Raw genomic sequence first — 21,924 nt, forward strand, 5'->3', positions numbered from 1 at the left:
GCGCTATATGCCTACTGCTAGCCAAACTCAGAAGCCACAATTCATGCCACAGAGCATGAAAAAGCATCATCACTGTTCAGCTGCAAGAGGCAGTTAGCGGAAATCTAGATTGGCATGACATTATGCCAAGGACTGCTGTATGTTTTAACAGGTTTGCAACATAGACAGTGGCCACTGACTAAAGATGCTTTAACTTGATGCCGTTGTACAGATCTACTGCACTAGAAAAGCCTATCACAAGGTAAGCGGAAATCGTTTCTAAGTGGTCTTAAAAACATAGCTGCCCACACTTGAAACAAGAGTATGTGGTAATTCATTGTGAACAAAAAGTCAATACCAGCACTGGGCATGTAATGAAGCGAACCGCTTGGATGTAAGACAAGGAACCACACTAGTGCTTAGCTAAAGCCTTTTTATTTTCCTTTTGTTCTTTTTTTTTTGCATTTGATTCACTTGTAAAACAGCTCTCACAAGACGTGTATGTGAAGAAAAAATCTAAAAATGCAAAATAGAAGAAAGCAGTACAGCACCACAACCAATAACCCAAGAAAACTACAAGAAATGCACACTTCTTTGTTCTGGTGCCAACTTTCATGACAGGACAAATTCTCAACACCAAGACACCTCTACACGATGCACTTCACGAATGTGAAAAACTGCATATGACAGGGGATGCATACATTTCAGAACACCTCAGGCTCATTTTAACAGCCCTACATGACAATGCCATCAACCTTTTACAAGGTTAGCTTGGCTCCTACATCTGTCTCTAAAACATCAGCCAACTTTTGATTATTCTTTCCACACAATGAAACAGACTACCGACAAAATAAAGGTGAAAAGTCGTACAGTAAATAAAAGTATGCCATAGTTTTAATACAAAAAAAGACCGCATCACCTTGGAAACATCTAGAAAAATGCAACAATGCAAGCAATGGAAGACCTGGCAAATGCACACTTGTGGCTAAATGGTTTACAACATTCTCACACGCGCTGTAATGTCATGCTGACCTTTGAAAGATCATGCATTTACACTCGTTCCTTCAGCAGAAACAGCTGATAATTACAGTCACAGTACAGATAAAAGAAGGTTTATCTGTAAAAAGATACAGCAGGAAGCCACTGTGAGAAACACTAACGCCATATGCATAGTTCAAATGCTGCAGTTCACTTGAAAATGGCATGCCTCCTCAAGAATGATAGGTAAAATAAAGAATTTTCAGATTTGCTATAGTCAAGCCCATCTGAAAACGACAGCATCAGCATGCATCCGACCAAGTACTTGAGGAAGACATAGCAAACCAGCATTGTTGCTGTTTCATTTTTTGCAAGCTAGCCTTCCTGCACAGGCAGACCACATGACCAGTGATGCACAGCATGTGCTTGAGGTGAAGGGGTCGCATGTCTGACTGCCGGTTCCTACAAACTGTTTCATGGCTGCCCAGACAATTTTCATCTGGCAGCAAAGCAAGAATTGCTCATGCCAGTTCTTTGATGCCTCTTTCCAACCAACAGCTGCATAGGCAATGACAGTGGGAATCCACCCAACACTTGTAATGCATCCAACAAATGTCAGCAGAAGCTGTTACCAGCATGCTGATAACTGTGCCTGTTCCGTTGCAAGATATCAAGCAAATCATACATAAACGACCGCCCCCTACTAAGGGATCAGAGTGCTCGGCCTAGAGTAGCGTAAGAAAGGCTAAGGCTTAGTATGTGACACGTCAGGTTGGAAGTGTGAGTATGTTTGCTTGTTTTCCCCTACTTTGTTAGTGAGCTATAAACACCACTACAAGGTGCAGCTATAGCTCCTTCAAATATTGAGCTGTCAGCTCAAACACAGATTCATTTCAGGTGCTGCAAGTAGTCCCTGCTGCCTTCACTGGCCAAGTGAAGTGAACTCAGTGGCACTGCCAGTTCAGGTCACTGACACCTGGCAGATGCAGAAAGAAGTGGTGACTGCATTTTTTTTTTAACCGAAAAAAAGATATCTGTTAGGAGGAGAAGGGGGCCTAAACGTGTGCCACGACACCAAAATGCCATGTATGAACAACTGCAGTGCAGAACATTTATGTTCCTCTGTTCACGCATCCATCTCAGACATCCCCTTAGTTCACAGGTGGCTGAAGTGAAGTCTACAAGCGAAGGGCTTAAAAGAAAGAAAGAAAGAAAAAAAAAAAGCTTGCAAGTTACAACAGTGCAATATAAGCAAAAAAAAAAAGGCAATGCAGCACAGGCATTATACATGACTGCAGAAATGCTGCTAAATGCAATACAGCATTTAGCAATACTGCATGTCTCCTAATAAAATTGTGGTGCTAAACCCTCATCTATGAGAATTTTAAGAACACCAATGCAGTAACGAGGGAAAATTACAAACATAAACTTGGCATCCCACACATCACTTGCTTAAGTGCATGAATGGGCAATTGATTTGATGACAGATCTTTGATCTTGGCCAAAAAAAGCCAGTAAATGCAAGTTAAATGCTTCTAGACAAAAGAAAGCACCCTTTTTCCCAGAAGACATAATGTTCCCGTACTAAAAAAATAAAAGCAATACTTTTATGTTCCCTGTTTCTGTATCACCAAACTAGAGAGCCATTGCATGCAGCTGTGCTATTTGCTCTTTTGTCTAACAAATAGCATGGATACATAGAGTATTTTTAGCCAAGTCACCGAGTTTCTTCAAGCAACAAAAGGTGCAAATAAAATAACTGTCACAGATAGAGCTGGTTGTCCTTCGCATCTACAGCTCACAGACGAAAAAATGTGCACTCCTCTCTTGCCAGTGTGTTGTAGCTATTCTCAACTCTCGATGCTTTGTGACATGGAAAGCACAACTCTACTTTGTGGCAATGGTAGACTTGTTAATATCGTAAATTCCACAGAACTTCAATGGCTGCAGTGAACAAGCATTTACTGCACTAAAAATGTCTGTACGAACAATAAAAAGCCTCCAGGCAGTTCCAAATTTTAAGGCAGCGTCTTTCCAATGAACATGCAATTTATATCGAACCACCCACATATGGAGTGATGATGGTAGTCCTTAAAATTCTTGCTCATCTAGTTGCATAGGACCGGTGCAACACAATATAAAATTACAGACTCCTGTCGAAACAAGTACCAACTCCTGTCGAGTTAAGAGAATGCAATAGCCCCTTCTGCAGACAAGCTCTTCTAGAAGATTTTCCCACAGACTCACAGTGCACCAAAAGCACCTGAATAAATATTTTTGGCACAAATGCTTGTTTCTGTTTTGTTTTTTTGCCAGCTCAAAGCTCAGTAGCATGCCAATTTATGCACATGGTGCAAATACAAGGCTGTTCCACACACCTACAAAGCTTTGTTCCACTGAGAGTTTCATTGCTCATACAGTGCTGCTTACTAAGGTACATCTCACCATAGAGGAAATGAGCATTTTCTCTGCCATAGAACTCTCAACAAATGAAGCCAAGTATCATGTGAAGTTCTGGAAAATACAGACTATTTGAACTCGTATATGCCTTACTTCTAAGGAAACTGAAAAAGTCAGTACAATAGAAACACATAAAAGAGATAAATCAAAGACTAAAGAGTATAAAATGAGGTTAACTGACTACAACGGCCATCACACCACTCCACAACAATATGTCCCTGGCGTGTCATCAACAGAAAGAACGCATCCAGCGGAATGTGACATGACATGAGGAATGAGGAAAATCCCCAAAGCAGCTTACTGTGAGAAGGGCTTCCTACTAAAATGCGACAGAAAACAAACAACACTGATGTGACAAAATACGCAACATGGCAGGCTCAATCGAATCACTGCATGCGTTGCCAACTTTCCGAAACATTACGAGCCCTGCCAATGTGCACACACACGAAGGCAGTGTCTACACGGTGCACCTTTCAAAAAGTGTTCTATCGGGTAGGAACCGAGCACAGGTGTGGTGACCATGGGAAAAGAAATGCATTGATTGTTCATACGGGCAGCAAGTCCAATATAAGACCAAAAACGACTTTGTGAAAGCTGCATCTAAACAAGCACTGGAAGCACACAAAAACACAAATTCTGATACATAAAGAAGATAAAATATATAATGATAATATAATTAATAATAACAAAACACCCTGTGTCCCTGAAATAAATTAAAACTACATTTTGAATGCTGTTTGAATACTAAATAACTATAGTGTTCTCCTACACTAGACCTCTCCTACCTTGCACAGAAGCAATGGTGAACACAGACGTAGGAACGCAGGTATGTGAACAAAATATCAACACAGCAAATACAAGAAAAATGCAGAGTAAGATAAAACGTAAATCTAACAGAGTGTACAAGTGTACCCTGATACCGCAATAAAGAGATGCACGCTACCATCCTGCATGCAGGAAGGAAAATATTGGATGCCTTACTTGAACATATACCATAGCAAAATGGAAACCAAATATTACTGATGCAGCACGTCATGCAGCTTCACAATGTGCAAACTTTAATAAAATCGGCCAACACTGGCACTGTAAAATATACTATAACGACTGCAATGCTTACACCATATATAAGTGAAGAAAAAAAGGAAGGCTACATAACATGAAAGAAAAAAAAATTACAAGCTAGTTAAACACCCTGTATCCACTGACCAAAGGGACTGGTAAAGAATTCGTTTGCTTCAAAAAACTAAGCACACAGCAATATAATTACAAAAGTCTTACCTAACCCTACATGGAAGCATGTACCGTTTATTTTTTCAGGTGTTTGTCTGATCTTACTGTAAGATAAAAAGAGGAGTTCTCTGAAGGCGCAGGACTTTACAAAGCGTTGTCCACTCTGTTCTATTGGCAGCTAACAATTTCATGTCAGTCTTTCAAACGAGATGAAACCAATTAATTATGCGGACACTAAATCGCCTCCAAGCTATCATGACAAAGGTTTCTTCCTGACCTAGAGCACACAGTTACCACAGATGTAAATATATGAATGCAGGTGACACTAAAAAATACTTAAAAAGGAACACACCTCATGGATCTGCAACAAAACTCGCAAAATTTGAAGCCTGATTAACACAACTGCTGCATGATCCCCATCCAAACTGTTATTTGCAGTCACATTTAAGAGCACCGAAATAGCTCATTACTTTACGATTAGCCATTCCACTGCATACTAGAGATGTGAAATTAAGGCTCATTTGGTTTTTGATGCCCCTGTTATATGTATGAATGACAAATTATTCTCCAACTGCCAATGATTCAAGCAGCTAAAAACATTAGAGGGCCCCTGATGATCCTCTGGCTAAAAATGCACTACTATCAAAAGTCCAGGAAGGTGTGACCACAAAAATTTTTTTAGAAGACTTACTAACGGTAAGGTTACAGCTGCAAAGAAAAATAATTTACAGATCATGAATACCTTCTTCCGGAAATGAAAGAACTGGATGTCGACATGGAACAGACCCAATGATGAGATTAAAAACGAAACAGACTTCATCCTATGCACTCACCCTGGTATCATGCAGGATGTGGAGGTCCTCGGAAAGGTGCATTGTAGCGACCACAGAATGGTAAGGTCTCGAATTATTCGGTTCTAACTGAGGAAGACGATGTTAATGTTCAAACAATGAATGATAATCTCACTGCTATAATTACGGAGTGCGCAGTAGAAGCAGGCAGTAGGATAGTTCGACAAGATACCGGTAAGCTATCTCAGGAGACAAAAAATATGATTAAGAACAAAGCATGAAAGCATCTACCCCTACGAACAGAACAGAACTGGCAGAGCTATCAAAGTTAATAAATAAGTGCAAGGTAGCTGACATAAGGAAGTTTAATATGGAGAAAATCGAGCATGCTCTAAAGAACGGAGGCAACCTAAAAGCACAAAGAGGAAACTGGGCATTGGTAAAAACCAAAAATCAGACGTATGTGCTAAGAGACAAAGAGGGCAATGTCATTAGGAATATGGATAAGATAGTTACAGTAGCCAAAGAGCTCTACATAAATCTATACAGTAGTCAAAGTAATTAGAATGTTTAGTGAGATAGGCTGTAGCGCACAGCAATGAGACGTCCTGCCACTAACGAAAGAGGAAGTAAAGAAAGCCTTAGGAGCAATGCAAAAAGGGAAAGCAGCTGGTGAGGATCAGGCAACAGCAGATCTCTTGAAGGATGGAGTGGAGATTGTGCTAGAAAAACTAGTCACCCTGTATACGCGATGCCTTACGACCTCGAGCGTACCAGAAGCTTGGAAGAACGCTAACATCATCTTAATTCATAAGAAAGGACACGTCAAGTACTTGAAAAATTGCAGACCGATCAGCTTACTGTCTGTTGCCTACAAGGTATTTACAAAGGTAATCGCAAAAAGAATCAGGACAACCTTAGACTTCAATCAACCAAATGTTCAGGGAGGCTTTCTTAAAGGATACTCCACAATAGACCATATTCTTTGCTGTAAGTGGCAAGGGAATACGTCTACTTAGGGCAGGTAGTGGCCGCTGGTCAGGGTCATGAGAGGGAAATAACTAGAAGAACAAGAATGGGATGGTGCGCATATGGCAGGTTCTCTCAGATCATGAACAGCACTTTACCAATATCCCTCAAGAGAAAAGTATACAACAGCTGCATCTTACCGGTACTTACCTATGGGGCAGAAATGTGGAGGCTAATGAAAAGGGTTCAGCTTAAGTTAAGGTCAACGCAGTGAGCTACGAAAAGAAAAATGATAGATGTAACTGAAGAGATCGGAAGCGGGCAGAGTGGATGAGGAAACAAACGCAGGTTAATGGCATCCTAGTCGAAATCAAGAGGAAGAAATGGGCTTGGGCAGGGCATGTAAAGTGAAGGCAAGATAACCGCTGGTCCTTAAGGGCAGCGACTAGGATTCCAAGAGAAGGCAAGAGTAGCAGGGCATGGCAGAAAGTTAGGTGGGCGGATGAGATTAATAAGTTTACGGGGATACGGTGGCCACGGTTGGCAAAGGACAGGATTAATTGGAGAGGCATGGGAGAGGCCTTTGCCCTGCAGTGGGTGTAGTCAGGCTGATGATGATACAGTGGGCTTGTTAATTTGAAATGTTCAAACCTGGTCAGGGGCCCTTTAAGTTGCCACGCTTGCCGATGATTGCAGTGAACAAATAATAGGCTTTGCACAGCTGTGACTGGTGGGTTAACTTCCTGGCTTCTTGTAGGTGACAGACAAAAGTATTAATTGATGATGGCATAGTAGCTTGTCACACACAAAAGGTTAGGAAGATAAATTCTAAACATGAGATATTTTGCATATCACCATTTGATCAGAGTAATTTCTGGAAAGCCAAAGTCAGTATTAACTATTAGTGACAAAGAGAAACAAACAACCAAATTCCCAGTCCAGTTTCACAATTTTCCTTCCTTCAGAGCACGTGTCCTATTAAGCTTATATTTTTAACCAATAACAAATCATGATGCTGTACCATACTAACTCCAAGCTAGACACTATAGCAGTGCTTGCAGAAATTTCCATCCACTAAAATCTACTTTTCTAGCAGCGATTTCTGCGTGAAGAATCGCCGTATGCCAGGAAGAGACAAGACAAGCGACTGAAGAAGTGGCGCAGAGGTTCCATACGCTGGGAGAGGTGAAAATTCAAGTTCTTCTAGTTTTGACCAAATTTAAACTATAAGGGGCCCTTTGCTTCCTTTGGTGCAAAGACCAGAAAAAGCACCACACTGGTACCCCCAAGCAGCCAATATCTTTCTGTCCAGACAGTGACACAAGTACACACAGTTCCCTCAACAAGATTTCTTGGGAGCTAGGCTCACTGGCAGCTTTCCCTTTTAACTGCATGTACCAAGCGAGTAACAAGGCCAAATGCATTGGCAGACCACAGCATTTGATTCCTGTGCAAAACTTGAGCACGAACAAATCTATAATCTTTGTTCCCTTCAGCTCCATAAAACCTGGTTATTAAATAAAAATTAAAAGCGTTTGCAGCGAAGCAACCAAATGCCGCCATGCCAGAAGAAAAGAAGTGCTGCTTTACCAACATAAGGCTGACACTTAAGCCTTGCTTCTTGGTGTAACGAAAAAGCCTCTCAAAGCAGTTTACAAACTCCAGTAGCAAGCATGTTCACATCGCAGAAAGTTCCCATACCTACCTAATGCACAAACAGCATTGTGACTGATAGAACATTAGCCATGATCAGAATGTTGCCCACATATGGCCAATTATAGGAGTTTTGTGCAACACTGCTTAATGAATTGGGAACCTAATAATTGTCTGCTTCATTAGTCAAGAAGAGAGATCTGAGATACGCAGCTTCAGCCACAGAAATGAATATAACAGACATTGCTACTTAAAACACACCTGCAGAGCTTGCTCTAACAGGGCTCGCCTGAAGAGTTAAACCAACATCTGTGCATCAAGGGCGACCTCACAAACTTCTGGCTAACAGAACGACAACGCAAGTCTTCCTCCGCACCATAAGAATGATTAGCTTGTGCATTTTTACGTACAAAACACAAATTGCAGCCCACAATTCTTCGTTGTTCCTCAAATGAGTAATGAAAAAAAGCAGCAGTTGCAGATGCGTAACCATTACGCAGTGAGGCCAAGACGAAGCTATGGCAATAGGCAATATAAAAAAACAGCACTGCAAAGTGGCTACGGAGGCCAATGCAAGCTTTTTTTTTCTCAAGCAGAAGCAAACTAAGCTGAAAAATCTTGGTCATGGAAACTATCAAGATGCAACTAGTGCGGCGTTAACACAGTAACTACAATGAAAAAAAGGTTGCATTTTGTAGTCTCAACACGAGGGCATAATGCAGCCCTAGCAGTGTTGCTAGCTCTGCCAGATCACCCAAAGGTCAAACAGAACAAGGGCAAGCCTGGATCAAGCTAAAATATTGGTACTCTTTATCCTCAGCCAAGAAATGGCACCTCGCAACAGGCTCACACAGAGACAGGAAAGCCCCATGCCTTCAATACTTCATGTTGGAAGTGAAGCTTTAGTTCCGCTTGTTTGCGCAACAAATATTTGCTCAGTAAATCTCAGCTTTTCCTCATTGCCTTGTCCTCACACACAGCTCTCAGGGTGACGTTCAACACACTCTCGAGTTATGCACTCAAACCCCAGTCAGTGAGGCCAGAAAACTATTTCTCTTCCCATCCCAGCACTAGCAGTGCATGTGACAGGCCGGGAAGCCCCAAGCGTGCCGATGACACTGCTTAACACCAGATCACCCTACGACTTGCTGTTCATGTCAGAAGGGAGAGGGAAGCGGTACTTGCGGTACTTGAAGTCCACCACGCGCATGTTGTGGATGGTCTGCAGGTGTGTCTTCAAGTTTCCGGGCCAGTTGAACAGCTTGCCACAGACGTCGCACTGGAAACGCCGGTTGAAGGGCTTGTGCATCAGCATGTGGCGTCGCATGCTGTGCTTGGTCGAGTAGGTCTTGAGGCAAATCGGGCATGTGTTGTCAGCACGGGCAGCCGTCAGCAGTGCCGACCCCGCAGCCGAAGAAGGCGACTGCAGCTGCTGCAGGTACGAGTTGTACTTGCTCAGGAAGTCATCCACACTTGTCATCTGGTCGTTGCCTCCACCACCACTTCCTGGGATGGGTTGGGGAGAGGAGGAGAGAAAAGAGTAGAGGAACAGGAGCATAAAGCACAAATTCAGAAAGGTCACCCAGTTTATTCTCAACTCTGCCACAAAATGGGTTCACAGTGAACAATGAATGCTTCTAAACCACAGTTACCAAGAATTCTGAAAAGAAATTAATAAAGGCATCTGCATGCACGATAAGTAGCGACAACAGAAACTCGCTTTTTATATGACACACACACACTTAACAGAAAGCAGAGGTAGAAAGACAAATGAAGGTAAGGACAGGAGAAAGGTAAGCATGAAAAGCTAAATCACTTAGTTGCAAAAAAATCTCCAATTTTCAGAAGAACAAACAGCAAAAAGGGTGTTCCCAACATGGCCATGTTCTTGCCTAGCAGGAAAACATGCTGAACTACAAACTATTAAATATGGGCAATTATGAAGCGTGAGCATTTCTTTTTTTTTCCCCAGACAGTTGCAATTTAGTTTACCACAAGTATACTTTCAATACATGTAAAATCACTAAACAGAAATACTTTTTAAAAAAACTACATAAGGAATCGAATTAAAAGTGATGAAAGTGTTAACAAAACAATAAGCAAACAGGATTCACAACCAATTTCAAGGCAAAAAGGGTAGAAGCTTGATAAAACAATTTCAACGGTGATACTGTGCATTAAATAAACAATTCAAGTCTGCTTGTATGTGTTAGTAGGTGAGCCAGTTCGAATAACAGCATGCAAAGGACTAACATATAGCTCTGTCCTACACACTCCAGTTCTGGTGGTTTCATCACTCCTTCGTGTTTAAATTCAACTTTTCATTTCAACTCTAAAAGTAAATCCTTTCCATTGAGTACAAAAAAAGTGAAGTGCCATGTTGACACAACATCACAAAGCATGACTGTGTATGCAAGAGCATCAATTTCTCATGAACAAAGGCACTGCTTAGTTGAATAAACATTATAATAGCTGACTGAACAGCTTACAGTATTACAGGCTCAAATATAAAACAAAAACACACCAAAACCAAATAATGCTCCAGTAAATTCAATGTGAATGCATGCTAGTTATTTGTGGCATGACAGGTTAAAAGCTCTACTGTTCAAGCAAACAGAAAACAAACAAACAAATAGGTTGTGACCACACCCTAAGTGCATGTGACAACACAACAACCAAAACCAGTTTCCGAAGGAAGAAAACAAAAACGACAACAATGGCCACAGCATTCAGTGCCGTGTGGCTTCTTTCCATGGCTTTCATCAGCGTACAGTGGCTGATTCTTCATGAAAAATCAGGCTTGCTTTATAGCACTGCAAAGGAAAGGTGCATGGCTATGATTAGTTCCACAGCACACAAACATTTAGCCAACACAAGTAGAGCATAAGACGATCACCTTACCTGTGAAATGCAACCAGAAAGGCACAAAAATAGAATACACAGAAAAGGACACCGACTCATGTGCTTCACAGTAAAACAGCCACAACATTTAGGTGTTATGGTACTTGGACGACAATTGTTATGAACTAACATGCTGGAGAACGTACACAGAACTAGATACCAGAAACATGAATTGGATCACTAAACAGGCCCAGTTACTCTCACTGAATGTCCGTTTATTTTTTTTGTGATCAAACTACACAAAAACATGATGCTTATAAACTCAGGTTTGCTTGAGCTTCACTGTGCAAATTAATAATAGATTACTTTATTCCTTTCTTAAAAATTTCATGAAAAATATAACACCCGGAAAAATGACAGGCAAATGAAAACTGCACCCTTTGCTCCAAAACAAACAGCTAAGAGCCATTTGGAGCTATCATGAATTGTCATAAAGTCAAAAAGTTATGACAGGCACTCATTGTTTATTGCGTAAAGCAGAAGCAAGTACTACAGTCAGCAAATAGGATAGCACAGAAGTATACAGATCCAGAGAGGGAGTGGATGCACGTAGTTCTGCTCCAAGACCGACGCGTCATGGAAATTTATAAGAACGCTGCAACACATTTAAAAATAACAAAATAAAAAAATAGACAAAGGCCCACCTTCATGCATCCCCAATATCAACAAAATGTGCAAAAGCACAGTAAAAACGCCAGCCATCCTGGCACCACATTTTGTCTTCGAACTGCCAAGCAATCAATCCCAGGGTCGGAACGTGTGTTGAATAAATCTGCAGCCTTTTCCACACATTTATAATGTTGGCACTAACCAGGAGATGAGCCGACACAAATGGTAACATCTTTGTGCACTTGACACAAATGCAGTGCCAGGCATGCTGGTTATGCTGGCAGTACTAGTGCATCAATAATGAAATTACGAAATAAAAGATCACTTATAAAAAAAGGCTTAAGAATTTAATCTTTGCTTTTTTTTTCATACCCTAAGATGATACGCCCCAGCGTAAACAACTGCTTTACTCTACGGTATCAATAAAACTTTGTAACAAAAGGTATAAACATAATTTACATTCATCAAATGACTAGCGCAGCAGTAAAAGACTAAATGCAGCGATGTTTGTATGAGAAAGTAACACATGTAAAAGGTTTCAAGAATGAATATGCCTTGCACAGAACAAGCACAGATGACGCGGTATTTGTGGCTGCTTTGTTCATGAGTTGGCCAATAAAGTAGCACATATGCCTCGTCAAACTTACTAAGTTCAGCAAATAAACAAATTTGCTGCATAACCTAAAAGATTTCACAGAATGCTTTATCATGCAGTTTAGTAATGGCAACACTCAATACACATATGTTTCAAACAATAGCAACAAGAAGCACTGTCATACAAGTTACAGGCAGATCTGGATTCGTATGTGAATTAACGAGACGTGGCCATTAAAAATGAAACTTTATTATCACACGTATCGTAATGAAATTAAGTGTGCATATGTATTCCTTCCTCCTGTTTTCAAATATATATTAAGTTTCAGTATATCTCAATTAGTTCTCATATTATGAAAAAAATAAAACTTAATTAGGTAATTTCTTACGGGTCATTAAGAACTTTTTCTCAACATTTTTGATTCAGACTGAAATGGAGCTGTAGGCAATGGCCTGTCATGTGGGGCTATGTTATTTATATTGTTAATGAGCTACATCATATTAAAAAATGTTCAATTATGTCGAAACCCCAAATTTATGAAATATAATTAGGCGACGTTATTGTTCACAAAATTTTACATGTCTGACCTGGCCATAAAAAAAAATAGCACAGTTCTATAGTTTAGTTCGTTCTGAAATCAACAGTATAGGATTAATTGAAATTGCACAAAAACATAATGAAAACTTCCGTAACGCTAGTCATATTGGCAAAAAACATGAAGTGGAGAAAATTGCATCAGAAGGTCATTGTAGAGGCCTCAGAAAATAGTAGAACACAGACCTTCTGAGAGGATTTCATAATAGTGAGTAATAGCAGGATGTATCGAAGAGCGCCAGCTTTAGAAAAAAAGACCAAGATGGTGGCCATAGGGGATGAGTTTGAGGGAAGCGACGGGCAAGAAGTTCTGCCGCAATTAGCTCCAAAATCGCAATATCAGCACTCTGCAGGCATCAAATATATCAATTTTTTAGTAGCGGAGGTCAAATTAGACTTCGAAACTGTGTAGGTACGCACTCCGAGTATACGGAACCCGCCAAATATGCAATTTTTGAAAAATCTAAATTCTCGCATTTTTTCACCATTTTAGGACCCATGTCTCCCTTAAGACACCATCAATCATTGTACAAGAGCAGTTACTGCAAACAGCGAAGATAGTTAAAAAAAATGGCCTATTGCATGCTAGAATAGAAATACAACTTATAACTTCATCATCTTTATCACCGTCTGTTTTTTTGTTTCAGTTCCAGTGACAAAAGATGCCTGTTTTGTTACAACAGTTACAACTGATGCAGAGCCAGATGAAGCTTGTGCTGACAGCAAAGTACTGTTTACATGAATTAAACAGCTTAAACCCTTGCAAGAAAGCAGCTCACTGTTTTCAAACTGGAAAGAATTACTGCTTATTCATGCACTACACCACACACTACATGATAACAGGGGCATTTAACATAGTGTACACAAATGTGCTAAATACATAGACATATTCAAATATTCCTGTTGAACACTGATAAAATATATTTTTTTTTAATGAAAAGAATGCAGCTTCTAGGAGCAACAAAAATGTCACTAAGAACCCAACAATGTCAAAGAGCAAAGAATTTGAGATAGTATCACTGAGTGAAGAACAGAAGCACTCAATGTAACTGCCTACACACACTGGTTTGTTCCTTACGAGACAGTAACAAGATTTCATTATACGGCTGGCATAAAACACTATAAAGTATTTTTTCCACATGTTTATTGCTGTTTTTGCAATGCAACATGAGTGCAAAGCATGTACTGTTGGAGAAAAAAGTGATGTATACCACAAGCAGCTGCATCGCTCACTGTGCGTGCGATACCTTGCAGTGCTTTTGCAAAGCAGGAGCGTTATGGATTGAAACTAACAAACTGACATGCCCCTACATAAAAAATTGGAGGGGTCACTTAAGATCCGCCTTGAGGGCATGACGCGATAGCGTAATGGGTTAATTCCCTTATATGCACAAGGTCATTCTATACTCTTACATTCATAGATCCCTGGGAGTCCCCATACCCCCCCTGGCGTAGTGGTCCAGTGGTTTGCCCTGCGATGGCTGGTGCTCCCAGTGGTGGGCCTTGAGTAGCCCAGGTTGCTCTTCCCAAACGACCAATCATTAATATAACTGCCACCTGCCACGGTGGGCAGTTTGCCCACTATGCGGTGGGCAGGCTGATGATGATGATGATGTCGCAAGGTCATGTGACCTAGGTGGCCCACATGCCTCTTAGGTTGCTCTCTGGGGACCACCTGCCAGAGAGATGCCCGTAATTTTTCACCCAGAACACGTCGCCGACAACGCTGACACCGGATTTTCTGGTAAACGGGGCCTTCAACGAGACAGCATTAAAATGGTCACCTGCTCATCTGTCTCGACAGCAGACACTGCTGGAAAATGAAACAGCAATGAAGTCTAATTTAAGCTTGAGTGGTATACACCTCTTTTACTCTCAACAGTACAAAATAAAATAAAACTCCCCACTGTCAACCAAACCTCCACAGAAACATAGTTCACAAATAAAATAATGCTTCAGGGGGCCAAGCTGCTTTATATATTCTATCTAAAATGGTCAACCTCCACATGTTCTGAACTTTGATAGCTGGCAAAAAGAAAAGGCGCTTTGCTTTATTAAAAATAGTGTGGCTCTGAACCAACTGTGTACAATATTATGCATATGATTCACTCAGCACACCTCATGGACTTTATACGGGTCTTTTGCTTCCCACATCACTTACCAAATTTTTTTTTGCCACACTATACTTTCCAGCACAATTTTTCGCATGTCTTGCGCAAGCTGCCTTTAAGTAGAGAAAGTGCCTCCTCCTCAACCTATTGTTGCACCAACAACACGATACACAGAAAATTAATGCTCCTGAAATTACCTTAACTTACCAGAAACAAAAGGAACCTGCAGAAGCACTCAATAACCACAATTAATAAAACCTTTTGGAAACTGAAAACATTTTTCTTTAAAACAAAAACTAAGTGTTATGTACCTGGCTGTCTGAATAAACTGCGTTCACCAGAAATTTCATATAAATTTGGCAGCAATGTAATTTCTACCGTATAATTGCAGTAACTACATTTCAATGCAGAGTTACTGTTTTGCTCCGGACGTAGTGCTGTCAAGGAAAATTTATGTTAATAAAGTCATCCCAGACAGCCAGGCTTTATTCTCTCACATTAAAAAGATCAAATGCTTGCTGAAAGCAGATTTGAAAATCAGGGGGGAAAAAAAAAACACTTAACGTATGTCTACAAAAGGAAACAAAAAGCGACTAATTAGGAAAGATCCAGTACAGTACCACGCATTTACAAGCGTAGCTCAGAACACTCTTCCTGCCACAAAATGCCCTTGAAACACTCGGGTATCTAGCACTATACAACACATCAACACACCAACACACGACTATCACGGTGGCCTGCAAGCCATAGCCCACCTTGTGGGAGACAGAAATGCACGGAAAAGCCACTGCAAGCATGTCAATCACGTTGAGGTGTCACTAGGTGACAAGACCTGTTCGGGAGGCTAAGCCTCGGCACAGCAGACATCAAACAGTGAACAGCAAAAGACTTGTTCTCCAAGTGGAGTAAAGGGAGGACACACCTTCTAGGAAGGGTTCCTGCTTGTACGTGCAACTGCCAGAGCTTCTCAATGCAGACACAGGTGCAAAACTGATGCTCACTGCCTGCAGGCAAACACTGCTGCCTTTTAGATGTTCGTGGCAAGCTGCCTGGGAAATTGAAAGGCAACGTGACAGTGCATAGGACAGCAGCTGTGAATCGCTCAGCTAGCATTGCATGCGCCCACACTTTTGTGGAAGCATAATGTGCCCACACACAGCCCGATCTACTACATCAGCATTATAATGCAAAGATGCAGGCAGACCATTCTGCAACTGCTTCTGCATCAAAAAAGCCTGGCAGACATAAATAGAAGCCCCATGCTTGGAGCATGGAGCCAGTCAGGTAGGCAAAAGACCTGGGTCCAATGCACTTTCCTCAGAAGTGCCACTTTTCACAAAGTGTTGCAGCATGCAATTTGTGCAAGGCGTTGGAGCCAAGGTCAGATCAAAAAATCTTGACTAGATATAATGGTCTGTACTCATCTTCATAAACGGGCTTTAGAAGACTTTCCTGCAGTCTTGCAAGTTTCCCAACACAGTGTGCACAAGTCTGGCAGCTTGCTTAAGATAATAAGTCGCACGAGATCTCTACAGCAAGCATATGGTTGCTACAGACTAGCAACATCAGCACAAGCAATGGTACCCACCAAAAGCTACTAGTTCTACCACTTTCATTGGCTTGCGTAATATATATCTTCAAAACAGGCATGGCTAGCTCTTTCCCAGGAGTAAAAACTGCAACATGGGAGTATGTGGCCAACAACACCTAATGCCTTGCAATGTTGAACGCAACTGCTGAGATCAGCAGTTCAACATCAGTTGCTATCCTGAACAAAACACTGTGCCACCACACTTGGCCACTAAGTGCTAAAGGTGGAGGAAAGGGAAATGCCTGCTCACAACTGCTGCAATGGTGACATCCTATAAGACTGCAAAAGGCATAGTTGACACCACACTCCCACACTGAAGCCGCCCCTCCACACTTACCAACTAGATGAACTACAGAAAAATTGAGTATGATGCATAAGGTTAGCATGCCCAAGTGCGCGGACCTAACTGCACAGTCTTCTGAATATGCAAAACCACTATTAATAAGCCAGCATAAACGATGAATACTGTTCCTGTATAGCACATATATGCACACACAAGCATCAGCAGTGCAAGCACTGCTGTTCTCCGAAGCAAACTTTTCAGAGCATCTCAAAAGGACACAGACAGCAAAAAGGAAACGAGATGCAGCACAGTCTGTACAAGCAGAGATAGGCAGCATGCTGTTTACTGGAGTAATACAATGAAACTAAACAGTGCAACAATAACGTTGGCCTTTTTCCATTATGACTGCACGGTGCCTAAGAGCTTTTCCGATGCATGCTCGTAGCACACAGGATCACTAAACTAAATAATGGATTTCGTCAGGCAGTATTACCGAAATGCGACTAGGGAAACTCAAAATGTACAGCAGTCAGCAATAAGTTACTTCAACAAAAAATTACTGAACAGTCGGATATTCAGAGAACACGATGGCAAAGTAGCGATTCCCAGATTGGTTCCTGCCAAAATAATGCCCAAGTAAACAGTCCCAAGTTTATATAACAAAAGTTAATGAGAGTCAAAAATACATTCTGAAAATTAAGAACATCTTAACATAAATGTATGGGGTCAAATGGGACCTAAACTGAAAGACATAATTTGGTGGTGGGCACAGCATTAAACATGGTTAGATGAAAAAGATGAAGCACAGAATACTTATGCATCATGTTCTCTATTTCCAAGTGTATACAGTAGAAGTAGTACTAAGCAACATCTAATGGCTGCGTAAAGCCATATGAAGTTTTCAAGCCATAAATGATGCTCCATACTACACTGTACACAAAGCACATAACATGTGGAATGACACGATTATGCTCTATCCCACCACAGCATGGTAAATCATGAAGGGTGCCAGATCTGATCACATCAGGGCAAAGGACCATGTGCTTTAATATTTTCGGAGCTTGCTTCCTTTACATATGCACTCATTATTATTTACTGCAACAGATTTTAAAATAATATGCTGCAGAGCTACTACTGTAATATTAAATTCCCAGGTGTGCCAAGTGTTTTTCAAGATAAGAAATACAAAAGCCAGCAATGCGTTTGTCTTGCTAGAATTTCAAGCGAAATGAGATGTCACTGCGAAAATAAAATGTGCTGCTGTCATAAACCCTGGCGACAAACTTGCACACAAATACTTCAGATCCCTACCGCAACTTAGAAATAAACTGGACAAGATTACTCTGTGCCAGTAGTGCCTCTGAACTGCCTTGCTCCTCCCGATTTAAATAAACTTAAAGCATTCCAAGCCAGAATACGTAAGTACCTCATTTCAAAGATCTAGATGGCTGTAGAAAGCACCAATTTTTTTTTAGATAATGAATATGAAAAAGTAACAGGGAAGCAGGAGACAGGGACTCCGGAACTTTTTTTGGAGGGGGTTGGAGGGAGGCAAGACTACAGGTTTGTTTTGTTATTTATTTAATCCATGTTTTATCATAATATTTATTAAGTTCTATTTCTGCTTACACTTTTCTTATTTGCACTGTTTAAAGGTGTATTGTTCAATGAATTGAAATGCATAGCTCTATAAAGGTGTACACGAGAAGTGATCAACGGCATTAGAAAACTTTGCATATGGTCTATTTCAATTTTTCTAACAGAGACCAATCAATCAACTTCTGTTAGGACAGGGCTGTTTTGGGTTACCGAAACAAAATTCTTTACGACTGGCTACGAAGCCAACTGGCTCAGCCCTGCCATGCTTTACATTAATAATGTTCTAGAACTGAAGTGTTTGTCAGAAATATGATCTGGATGCAAGCAGCTGGAGGCTGGGGAAGTGGTGGGGGGGGGGGGAGGCACTTGCCATCCTACCCTGTTCCGGAGTGCCTGACAGGAGAGGTTCAGAAGGAATTCCATTTATAATTCGTACAGCAAATATAAGTAGATTTCATCGAGTAATCTTCACCTGCAATACAAAATCCACAAACTTGGCTAGTTGACTCTGACAAATGATTACGAAAAAACAAGCAGCACAACGCACGAGAGGACAAAAGTTAGCCCATCAGTATTTTTGGCACAATTTCCAATTTTTCCAAACACACCAAAAGTTGATCCACCCTTATGATTTAACAGCTGCATAGCAAAGACACAGAACCATGTACAAAAGCTGTTTTCCAGAACTGTGATCAAAGAGGCGTAATAAACAAAGTTGTTCTCCGCTTATGTAATCAGCGAAAAGTTTCAACTGCCTTTGACAGATCTGAAACGAATTTCCCAACTAGCTCACATTAATTGTCTCCCTTCTTCCTTTCCACCCATGCCTGTTAGCGTGCACTACAAGTGCATCAACACCATGCTCAGTAGTGACATATACTGTCTATTCGAAGGTAAGAACAAACAAGGTTCTTGGAACTGTCAGAAAATTATCCGTAGCTCCACCTAACGTGAGCTGTTACAAAATTTTCCTTAACTCTTCCTGATGTCAGTTGACTTTATTCTCAACTGTACTTTGTTTTTGGCGAGACACTTCTCAGGGTTTTGCACTAATATGTTGCCATTTAGGTGTGCAGACCAACTCTCCGATGCTACAGAACAAAATAAGCATGTTTCATTCGCACCAGCAACATAAAGAATTCAAAGCAGAAAGTTCCTTTCCAATTATTACAATGTAGCATTATAAAGCTGGTTCACTAATGGATAGTTCAGTGAGGTACATCTGAGCAATGGTGGTAAAGCTAAGTACCAGGAGTTCACCAGTACCTGTGCCTGTCAAGTTCTTTGGTTTACACTTGCATTTTACATCTATACCACAATGCAGTAAGGTCATGTTGAAGTGTCAAGCTGAGAGCAAAACGTAGTGGCATAAACGTATATATTTTGTTTACTTTGTCCATGTGCCCCAATGGAAGCAAATGTCCAAATACTGACACAGGCCACTTTTGTAAGGGATTAAACTGGATATTTCACACTTAAGGCAGCAAACATAATGTCATAAATTGTGTTTTATATGACGGCCAGTCTGAACTGAATATCGTCTGTGGTGTCAAAACTGTCCAAAAAAGAAGAGTGAGCATGTTTCATGAGCTAATACCCAGCTAACCTTTGGATTATACAGCCCCAAACCTAAACCAACTATGAATTTTTCAACCTGGATGTTCTCAAGCATGGCAAAGTTAAAACCTGCATGACAAGTTTCTCTTTAGAACCTGTACCATACAGTCGTACTCAGCATGGTGCCCCTTAAAAATACATGCCTCACAATGACAAGGAAAAAATGTGAGGCACCCAAAATTACGACACATTTTCCCATGTACACTCGAGAACATTTAAAACAAGTTTAACAAAGATAGGCAGACACTCGCTGTAACTAGCCCGCCACATGTAAGATGTAAGAGCCGAAAAACAAGCAAACATGAAAATTTTTGAAATCATATACAAAAATGATCAACAGCAACGTGACCTTTCTACTGCAAGTTTAGCAGACCATGACTTTGACATAAATGAACCTGGAGGCATCTATGGGGTCAACTTCAAGGTGCATGTGAATGGCTCAAATTATGCAGCCTCCACACCTTTGAAAATAACAGTGCTGTACTGCTTGCAGAAAAGTAGAGCAAAAGTACAATCGCATGAAGCACCTGGCATTATCCTTACACCTAGCAAAGTTTCCATGCTCGACAGCTCTGTATGCTCCAAGACGGCCTTACATTTGTTCTTACAGGCCCTGAAATAATCTAGCTTGGGCAGGATAAGCCGATCAGGCAGGCACGGCAGAGTTTCGTGAGACGTACCCGCCGTCTGCTATCCCAGTGTTGCCATACTATAGTGTTGCCAGACTTGCGCGACTTCCAGTGTTGCCAGGTTATAAGGTTGCCAGATTGTGAACTAAAACCCAGTGTCGCCAGACTATTTGTCCCCTCTCCCTTTTACATTCTCCTCCGCGTACAGCTACGCTGTCGCGCCGCAACCACCCAGCTCGTTAGAGCAGCCTTGCCCGGAGTGGCCGCCGCCTGTTCGCCAAGCGAAAGAGCACGTCCGCGACGGTTGTGGAATTGTTTTTTTAGTGACTTGTCGAGCAGACGGGTACGACAGACGAAATCTGCCGATGCGTGGCCCCAGTGAGAGTATTAAGAGGAGAGAAACGCGTGATCGTGATTTTGTTGAAATAAGCGTGCTGTGCTCAAATTCACTTGTCGAGCAGACGGGTACGACAGACGAAATCTGCCGATGCGTGGCCCCAGTGAGCGTATTAAGACGAGAGAAACGCGTGATTTTGTTGAAATAAGCGTGCTGTGCTCAAATTCACTTGTCGAGCAGACGGGTACGACAGACGAAATCTGCCGATGCGTGGCCCCAGTGAACGTATAAAGACGAGAGAAACGCGTGATTTTGTTGAAATAAGCGTGCTGTGCTCAAATTCACTTGTCGAGCAGACGGGTACGACAGACGAAATCTGCCGATGCGTGGCCCCAGTGAGCGTATTAAGACGAGAGAAACGCGTGATTTTGTTGAAATAAGCGTGCTGTGCTCAAATTCACTTGTCGAGCAGACGGGTACGACAGACGAAATCTGCCGATGCGTGGCCCCAGTGAGAGTATTAAGAGGAGAGAAACGCGTGATCGTGATTTTGTTGAAATAAGCGTGCTGTGCTCAAATTCACTTGTCGAGCAGACGGGTACGACAGACGAAATCTGCCGATGCGTGGCCCCAGTGAGCGTATTAAGACGAGAGAAACGCGTGATTTTGTTGAAATAAGCGTGCTGTGCTCAAATTCACTTGTCGAGCAGACGGGTACGACAGACGAAATCTGCCGATGCGTGGCCCCAGTGAGAGTATTAAGAGGAGAGAAACGCGTGATCGTGATTTTGTTGAAATAAGCGTGCTCAAATTCACTTGTCGAGCAGACGGGTACGACACACGAAATCTGCCGATGCGTGGCCCCAGTGAGCGTATTAAGACGAGAGAAACGCGTGATTTTGTTGAAATAAGCGTGCTGTGCTCAAATTCACTTGTCGAGCAGACGGGTACGACAGACGAAATCTGCCGATGCGTGGCCCCAGTGAGAGTATTAAGAG

At 41.5% G+C, this 21,924-nt stretch overlaps 1 protein-coding gene and 1 long non-coding RNA gene across 12 annotated transcripts in view; both read right to left on the bottom strand.

The window, feature by feature from the left end:
- The window catches only part of LOC149341239 (uncharacterized), a 179,587-nt gene that overhangs the window by 69,851 nt on the left and 87,812 nt on the right, over nt 1–21,924 (bottom strand). Inside the window, exon 5 of one of the 11 annotated variants that reach the window (XM_089543199.1) lies at nt 9,242–9,566. The exons of 8 other annotated variants lie outside the window; for them this stretch is intronic. In XM_089543199.1, coding sequence (XP_089399325.1) covers nt 9,242–9,566 — 325 coding nt within the window. Of the gene's footprint in view, nt 1–395; nt 9,567–21,924 lie in introns of those variants that run through there. 2 more of the 11 variants (XM_089543201.1, XM_089543200.1) reach the window with 2 other exon arrangements.
- Nucleotides 9,629–20,613, bottom strand: LOC149341242 (uncharacterized). Its single transcript, XR_016282890.1, has 2 exons — nt 15,793–20,613; nt 9,629–10,873 (listed from the first exon to the last, which is right to left on the bottom strand). It is a non-coding gene; the product is annotated as an uncharacterized LOC149341242 (long non-coding RNA).

Source organism: Amblyomma mixtum, chromosome 5 (genome assembly GCF_055824585.1).
Source record: "Amblyomma mixtum isolate Tamu chromosome 5, ASM5582458v1, whole genome shotgun sequence".
Taxonomy (NCBI): Eukaryota; Metazoa; Arthropoda; class Arachnida; order Ixodida; family Ixodidae; genus Amblyomma; species Amblyomma mixtum.